This window comes from Uranotaenia lowii, chromosome 1 (genome assembly GCF_029784155.1).
Source record: "Uranotaenia lowii strain MFRU-FL chromosome 1, ASM2978415v1, whole genome shotgun sequence".
Lineage (NCBI taxonomy): Eukaryota > Metazoa > Arthropoda > Insecta > Diptera > Culicidae > Uranotaenia > Uranotaenia lowii.
In genome coordinates, this window is record NC_073691.1 from 179,371,320 (window position 1) to 179,380,434 (window position 9,115).

Genomic DNA, 9,115 nt, shown 5'->3' on the forward strand with positions numbered 1-9,115 from the left:
ATCGTTGACTTTTTTCCATGTTGGCTGCCAAACACCATGTTGTTGACAGAAAAATCTTTGCACCTTAAGCAACCAGTGATCAGGTGTAATTCTCGTGAGAATTTTCCCATTCCTATTTTAAAATTGAAAGCCATTACTCCTGCCTGGCAGGATCGCCAATATGCGGTTCGGACTACACGTCCGTCGGAATCGCTTGATTGCCAGTGCTGATCTCGGGGATCGAAGTACTCACCTGAAGAGCTCCCTTCTCGACGATAGATGACATGTAAATACTAGCCCTCCGAGAGGGAAAGTGGTTGCCAGTTTGTCTGTATTATATTTCAGCTGTATTTTGACACCACACAGGTATTAAATTCCATAAATGTCTGGTAGTGTGGTAGGAAGGTTGTTGTCCAAACAGAAATTGATTTTTTTCCGAACGCATTTCGAACGGGGTCCTCGGGGCAACAGGAAATAAAGCTGATATGTACAGAAGTCAAAAATGACCAATTCTGACGTGAAAACACAACTGAAACACCTTCAACTTGTTTTTCGTTAAATCATATTTGTTTTGAAGGAAATACTTTTTGCGACCACTTCCTTATTTTCCTTCAAAAGTAAATTGAATGACCTCTAGAACGACAACAGTGAAAAAAAGTACGGAGAAGTGCGTTCACGTCATGGTGGGATTAGGCCTTAGTAACGAGCCTATAGGGTAACGAACTTATTTAGGATCGGGTACATATGTTGGACCACCTTTCAGCTTTTTTCCAATATTTTGTGATGAATTCAACAACTACAAACATGTTCACAACTGTAAAAAAACACTTGAAAACTAGTTTGCAAGCTCGAAGAACCAAAAAAACTTGTTTTGATATCAATTTGACCATGTCGAAAATAGGTCCTACTCAATTCCTTAGGGACTTATTTTGGACCACTCAACATAACCTGGGTATTAGACTCATTTTAAATGATATGTGCTCACGTAAGAACTTTTACTAGACACAAAACACACGACGTATTACAGGACACGACACTTAACGTTCTTACTTAACGGAAAAAGGGTTTAAAATTACCTTTATTGTCGACCGGTTTCGGGCTCGATGTTGCCCATCTACAGGACGATGTCCGACTGATTACTTGAAGACGGTTAACGTAACCAATTTCCTACACTGCTGATGTATTCGTCGAAAGGGTTTCGCATCATGCGAACTTTTGGTTGATCAGGTTGAAAAGCGGAGATATAATCGGCGGGTCGTCTTCGTTCATCAACGGTTTCTCGGCCGTGCTGATGAACATAGACTCCCAAGCGTTAAGGTGTCCAGGTTTGCGTACGCATTTTTTAAATTTGACCTTTTCCCAGTCAATGGAATGGTCAAATTCTGTTGTGTGGGCGGCCACGCTCGATTCATTGATCCTTTTGTTTTCAACGGCATTCTTATGCTCTTTGAGCCGCACTTTAAATTTACGGCGGGTTTGGCCGATGTAAATCGATGGACAACTCTTACATGGAATTTCGTAAATTCCAGATCTTTCCTCTTCTGGAATCCTATCTTTGAGTGAAACTAGCCGATCCTTCAAAGTATTCCCACTTTTGTACGCAGTTTTTAATCCGTGTTTTAGAAGAATCTTACTTATACCATTAGTTAGTTTCGGATGAAATGGTAGACTAACTCTGTAAGATTCTTCTTTTTCCGGTCTGAAGGTAGTTGTATCACTTCTATGCTTTTTTCGGGCGTGTTTGCGAAGGATTTTTCGAACAAAATCATAGTCGTATCCGTTCACAATCCCGGCTTCGTATTTCTGCTTTTCCTCTTCCTGGAGAAGCCCGAGTTTGAAGAGGAAAAGCAGAAAATATACGAAGCCGGGATTGTGAACGGATACGACTATGATTTTGTTCGAAAAATCCTTCGCAAACACGCCCGAAAAAAGCATAGAAGTGATACAACTACCTTCAGACCGGAAAAAGAAGAATCTTACAGAGTTAGTCTACCATTTCATCCGAAACTAACTAATGGTATAAGTAAGATTCTTCTAAAACACGGATTAAAAACTGCGTACAAAAGTGGGAATACTTTGAAGGATCGGCTAGTTTCACTCAAAGATAGGATTCCAGAAGAGGAAAGATCTGGAATTTACGAAATTCCATGTAAGAGTTGTCCATCGATTTACATCGGCCAAACCCGCCGTAAATTTAAAGTGCGGCTCAAAGAGCATAAGAATGCCGTTGAAAACAAAAGGATCAATGAATCGAGCGTGGCCGCCCACACAACAGAATTTGACCATTCCATTGACTGGGAAAAGGTCAAATTTAAAAAATGCGTACGCAAACCTGGACACCTTAACGCTTGGGAGTCTATGTTCATCAGCACGGCCGAGAAACCGTTGATGAACGAAGACGACCCGCCGATTATATCTCCGCTTTTCAACCTGATCAACCAAAAGTTCGCATGATGCGACACCCTTTCGACGAATACATCAGCAGTGTAGGAAATTGGTTACGTTAACCGTCTTCAAGTAATCAGTCGGACATCGTCCTGTAGATGGGCAACATCGAGCCCGAAACCGGTCGACAATAAAGGTAATTTTAAACCCTTTTTCCGTTAAGTAAGAACGTTAAGTGTCGTGTCCTGTAATACGTCGGGTGTTTTGTGTCTGGGTATTAGACTTGATGTTTAATGTTCATAAACGTAATAAGACGTTTTACGACGATATGAAAAAAATTTTGCACACTATTTCAAGCGCTAACTGTCAAAAAAGTTAAGAATTTTGGAACTTTGGTGAATCTTTCAGCGAAGAAAAATATGGCTGACAGATGGTTAAAAAGATCGAATAATTCTCACACATTTTTATCTTTTTGGAACCAATGTACTCTACAGAACTGAAGCCAAACCAAATCCAATAAGGTTTTGGAAGTCAAAATGTTCAAAATGTTGTGTTCTTAAAATTGATCCTGAAGATAAGCCAACTGGCCAGTATTTAACACTGCAGAATAAATTTTCGTGTGCCGTCGGAATTTTCAAATTGAATTGTTTGCATAATTGCGCATCAATTGCTTACGTTAACAAAATCTAGTTAGTTTAAGGGTGGTCAAAAATAGGTCCAGAGGGTGGTCCAAAATAGAAATCTGGTGGTCCAAAATACCGACCAGAGTAATGATCGAAGAAACGAGTTTGTAGGCTTAAATCTTGTTATATTGCATGCAACAAACGACGATATGTTTCGATAGAAAAAACCTTGATCTTCGTAATAAAAGGATAAAGCAGTTAAAAATTGTAACATGTACTTTTTTAATTCAGAAAATAGCATAGCCACTTCCCAAAGCGGTCCAAAATAGGTCCGTTACCCTAGTATGTAGTCTCTTTAGTCTTAAAAATGAACTGATTTGAGTGCGTGCATAGAAGCGAATTAAATTTTAAAGTTGAATCGTTACTACCTACCTACCGCAAGGCTTTTTCGCACCGAACAATTTCCCAACAACTTTGGCGCGCTTTCTTACCATCGCATCGTGTCGTTGCAACATTTGATTTTCCCAACCAACGACACGTTGCGTGATGTCACCCGCAGTCGGATGCAACGTTGCACCACCCACCATCGCGTGACATCGCGTGGGGCAGAAGAAATTCTCCCATCCATGCCGTGCGTCGTCCCCTGGCAGAAAACCGCAACCGAATGGTTTGTTTTGCTACACATGGGAAGCCGGCGTTCCGGTGTTTTGCTACATTGCTGCAAATGCGGATGCCGCCGTCGTCGCGTGGCCTACGTAGTGCGTCGTCGTCGCCCGGTTCAAATGGAGGCGTCGATAAACACGGACAAGACGACATCAGCAGAAGTGTAGAAGGAACAAGCAAAGCACCCGTCGAGACGGTTGGCCCCAAAAAACCAGCGGTTCAGTTTCGATCCAAGTGTCGAAACGGACGGATGTGTTTCGGATTCGGAGTCGGTTCGGTTTGTGCGTTTGAGCTTCTGGTTTTGGTCGGTTCCTCCACATTCGGCGGGCGCTTTCATGCGGGGGCGGTTGACGTTTTGCGGTTCTTCGGGACTGAACTGCATCCAGTTTGGAACTTAGCATCCCTCGGAACAGTGGACAAGAGTTTGTCAAAGTTTTCTTCGGTGGTGACTTGAAATAGTTGAAAACTTTGATGGTCGTTACCGCAATTTTCATTTCTCTGGGAAAAAAAACGTAAATTGGGGGAGAAGATTTTCATCTGAAATAAAAACAGTGAAGTGAGATGGTTAAATAAAAAAAAAAGATTGGGATCAACATCTTGGAAGCGTTCTGCGTTACAACGAAACGAATTACCCGGTTGATTAACGGCCGCTGAAGTGCAAGTATGTGATCAGTGTTTAGTTTAATGATGCAACCATAAAAAATTAAAAATATAAAAGTTTGTAGAAAAGGCGGGAGCTTGTTTTGATTTGTTGTCATCCACTGTGTGTGCACGCTTATGTCGGATAATTCTTGTTTATTTTAATTAAGCTAAATTCAGTTTGTTTACCCAAAGGCAGTTGTGTTGATTTCAAGTTTTATTACCGATTCATGTGGGATTCATTCGATTGGTTGGCAAACGGGGAGGCGACAAAAATCGAAATAAATTATATTTGCCAATAAATTAAGCCAAGTGATAATGCCAATTTCCATGTGTGTCTCGCACGGTAACAGCCAACGGTGAAGCTCTCACTCATCTGTTTATCAACCGCCTGATGAAAGCCAAATCAGCCGGAAATGGGGGAAAATTCAATTTATTCGATTATTTAATTACCGGAATCGGTAACGATGTGTTATTGTGTAGGTACTAGAACTGTTTGCCGACTTTTTTTTCTATATCAATGTGTCTCTTGTGTGTGAATCTGTCAATGGGATCGGCGTCATTGGAAGCTGCGATACGGCTTTGGTGCGGATTGGCAGGTTCCGCCAAATCGGAAGTGAATGGGGACCCGATTTAATTGAATTTTCTGCCCGCCATTGAACCATACCAGCAGCCAGATAAGCAGCAGCAGCAGCATCCAGCAAGTGTGTTGAGTGACACGTTTAGAAAAAGATTTTATTCCTCATTGTTCACAGAAAAATCTGGAACTCATTGATGATTTGAAAGTGAAAATTCTGTTTAATATAAAGCTGTGGAAAATAAAACAGTTTCCTACTTCAACTACTGAGGACAGTCGTAAAAGTCGTAAAAGCTGCAGAAAGATTTCTTAAACGAAAATGGGATGATCCAATACATTATAGTGTCTAAACTGATGGTTGTAAGTTTTCCGTTGTGAGTTAGTTTTCATCCTGTAAGTATTTCAATTTTTAAATTCTGAATTTCTTAAGATAAGTTAACCACCGTTTGAATGATTTTCGTGAGTTTATTTTCTGCATATCGGTGAAAATGTATATTCTTGGAGAGAGATTTATTTGGAGAAAGATTATAAGAATTAAAAATTGATAAAGCTGGATGGAAAAGTCAGAAGAAAATTTACAGATGTTGAAAAGAGCGAAAGAGCATTTTTACGAGGAAAACTTATTAACGAACGCCATACTTTACCCCGCAACATTTTATTATTTAGAAGAAGTAGGACCAGGATACTACCTTTACCTATATAATGAAGTTTGGTTGGGGGAGGTTCCGAAATCCTAATTTAGCTAAAAATAATAACAACTGTACAATAAATAAGAAAATTGATCGCTAAAACCATCTTCTTACCATAACATAAATATGGAAAAATATAAATTTGACTAATACGATTCAAAATATATCGGAATCAAGATTTCAACCAATGGTATTTCCGCTAAGTTATCAATAAGTTGATCAAAATTAGAGATGAATACCGAATATTGACCTTCTCAACTATTCGGCCAAACGAATATTTGGTCGAATATTCAGTCTTATTTCTACAGCTATTTCTAATAGAAATCTTCTATTTCTGCCATCTTTATATCCCTCACGTTTTCAATCGATTATTTCCAACCAGATGTATCTGATCTTTTTAAGTAGAGTTCTCATTTATTTTAAAAATGTCACCATTAGCTGCAAGGACATAATATGATTTGTCGCTTCTAGGACGTTTATCACAAAAGAGATTGGATTCTAGTGAAATCTGGGACAAAAAATGTCAATACAGGTGCTAAGCTATTTGAAATTGCTTTAGATTAGATTAGAAAGTCTAATTTTTGCAAGATGTCATCAAAATAGTTGAAAAAAAAAACAATGAACTTAAACCTTAAGCATACAATACTTTCTACAACACGTATCCAAACGGCTGGGTCTGAACGATTTTCTGAAAAACTTGTAAAAAAGGGAAAATCTGAACATAAACTAGGCATTTTCCTCATACATACAAGAGAAAAAAAATTAAATTACTTGAAATTTAAAGTTTTCATCGAATTACAACAGCAGTGTTCAAATCGTATCTAACGAATAAATTTACTCTAAAAATCGTATTTAAAAATTTTGTAAAGAGTTATTTGATTTTTTTATTCGATTAAGCAAAAAAAAACTGAATAAAGTTGGCTAAAATCCGGAAAGTTTAAAAAAAATGTGGCCATTCCGGACAAATTTAACTTTTCTCGAATTATTTATTTGGTTAGGCAAGCCTGGATAAATCAAGAAAATTTGGAATAAACGATAATCAAAGCATAAAGCCATCTACAGTGAAAAATACACGGATTAATCTAAAATGTTTTACTGAAACCGCAAGTTTTTGGTGATTTTGAAGGTTTTCCAACATTACCTTTAAATATTTAATTTATTATCCAACATCAGTTGAAAACTTTGAGAAGTCTGTTTTGTATAAATTTTAAATAATAAATATTCCATTCTATAGGCCATTCGGGCGAATACCGCATATTGATCTTTTTTGATCTTTTTAAGTCAATATTTTAAAAGCACCAGAAAACAAATGCGATATAAAATTTCGAATAAAATCAGAATTTAAGACTTTGGATATTTGAATCAGTGCACAGAAATGGAATACATAAAATATTATACCAGATTTAAAAAAGAATTAAATCCTAATTCTAAAATATATTTAAGATCAGGTCTGTAATTAACCATGATTATTTTTTTTAAGCAATTGTCAATTATTCAACATTTTAAGTTATATTTCTTTTCTTCATGTTCAAATGAAGAGTTCGTTTAAAATTCCTTTGTTACATTTGAAATTTGAAATAACATTTTATCACAATTTGAATTTATTTAAGACACATATATGATGATTGAATTTAATTTGGTTAAATGCAATTAAAAAAAAATCTAGAATGCTAGGGATCAAAGTCAGAAAAATAATCCTTTTTATATATTCAAATTCTTCAGTCATTATAATAAAAGGCCATTTTAACCGAGAAATTTGGCAAGAAGGTGATGGTGTGGCAGGCAATTTGAGAGTGCGACAAAATGTCTAGCCCGTGCGTCACATCGGGAATAATGAGCACCTAGAACTATATAAATGAATGCATCCAGAAGCGTTTATTGCCGATGATCAAGCAGCATGATGGACCCGTCATATTTTGGCCCGATTTGGCATCGAACACGCAAAATAATTTTCACTTAAAAAGTAAGTGACATCTGTATTAAATTCTCGCCATACGTAATTTCTTTTGAATTTTAAGTGATGGGTCAAGTGAATTCACTTAAGTGACCGGTCAAGTGAATTACACTATGACGTTCGAGTGAAATTTATGTGAATTTCTAAGTAAGTTTCAAGTTAATTATCTCTAGCATTTTTGAATAAAAGAACACTTATAGAACACCACTTCGATTTCAAATACCTACATTACGCTTTCGCCATAAATTTATTGATTGGAAAATTCCATCGTAGTCCCAAGACAGATCGGTTACTGCGGATAGTGCGACTTCTAAATCTTCCCTGCTGCAAACCAGAAAATCTGTCCAGTTCAACCCACAAGCTGAAACATGATAACATCTTTAAATCATTTTTTCTTACATCACGTTTAACACAAACTACCGCCAAAATCGCCTAGTAAAGAATTGGGAAAATCCAAATCCAGCATAAGCTTTAAACGCTGCTCTTTAGAATTTGCCATTTTGAACTCTGAAAATAAACACAATTACAACCCGACATTCTCTTGAATTGAAATTGAATTGAATTGAATTGAAATTGTGAATATTTTTTCTCACTTCAAATTCAAGTGACGACCGAAGTGAATGTGGATGAATTTGCTTGAAATTTAAGTGACTGCCAAGTGAAATGTATATGTCGCACTTTAATGGAAGAAAATCACTGGGTCCTTGTTTTTAAGTGAAAAATCATGTGTATTTTAAGAGTGAATTTGGGTTCAGTGTATCATTACGCCAAAAACAAACTAGGGTGGTACAAAAGCCAAAACGTCTGTTTTGTGCCAAAAAAACATGAATCCGCCAAATCGCCTCGAGGCACAGCCAATCGAGAAATTTTCTGCATTGACCAAAGCAAAGCTACGAAAATACATTAAACCGTCTAATGACATCGGAAAAATTAAACAGGATTGTCCAAAAGTGGTGAAAATGGTGGGTAATGCAACTGTGCAGAAGCTTATATGTTTCATGTTCGAGGAAAAGTTCGAAGTCTGGCTTATGATTGGAGATTTTTATCAAATAAGAGTACAGTGTTGAGTAGGACACAAATAACACAGTGTGCCGAATAAAATAGATAAAATTCAATAAGTCAATATTTTTTTATAAGTATGAATTTTTTTTTAAAGATTATAGATTTCGAAAAACGCATGTGGTATTAGACTGAGTCGATTTGGAGTATTTTATGAATTTCTCAAACTCTGCAGCCTAAAAAGCTTCGTTTTGGTTCAAAGCTCGTCCATGATTTTTTGCAGAATTTTTAAGTAACGTTTACATGAGTAAACAGAATATTTTAGGTTTGTATGGGAAAATTAAATACTTTGTACTGAAAAATCTAATTTTTTTTTGCTTCTGTGGAACCGAGCCAGCTTATGGTTATGCAAATAATAAATTTTCTAATGGAGGTTCTCCTCTGAACAACTTTGTTAAAGACAGGGGTATGTCTTTTGACATTGAAAAATTAATAATAAATTAATAATAAATAATAAATTCAATTGACATCACTGCTGGGTGCCTAGTGAGGTATTACATGTCTACTAGTCTACTTTTCATGTAATACTTCGCAAGACACCAGCTGT

General features: G+C 36.9%; 1 protein-coding gene across 1 annotated transcript; it reads right to left on the bottom strand.

Moving 5' to 3' along the window:
- Nucleotides 1–1,182: 1,182 nt before the first annotated feature.
- On the bottom strand, nucleotides 1,183–3,574 carry LOC129738184 (uncharacterized). Its single transcript, XM_055729375.1, has 2 exons — nucleotides 3,479–3,574; nucleotides 1,183–1,797 (listed from the first exon to the last, which is right to left on the bottom strand). The coding sequence occupies exons 1-2, from the start codon at nucleotides 3,572–3,574 to the stop codon at nucleotides 1,183–1,185; spliced, it is 711 nt and encodes a 236-aa protein (XP_055585350.1).
- Between the last annotated feature and the right edge of the window lie 5,541 nt (nucleotides 3,575–9,115).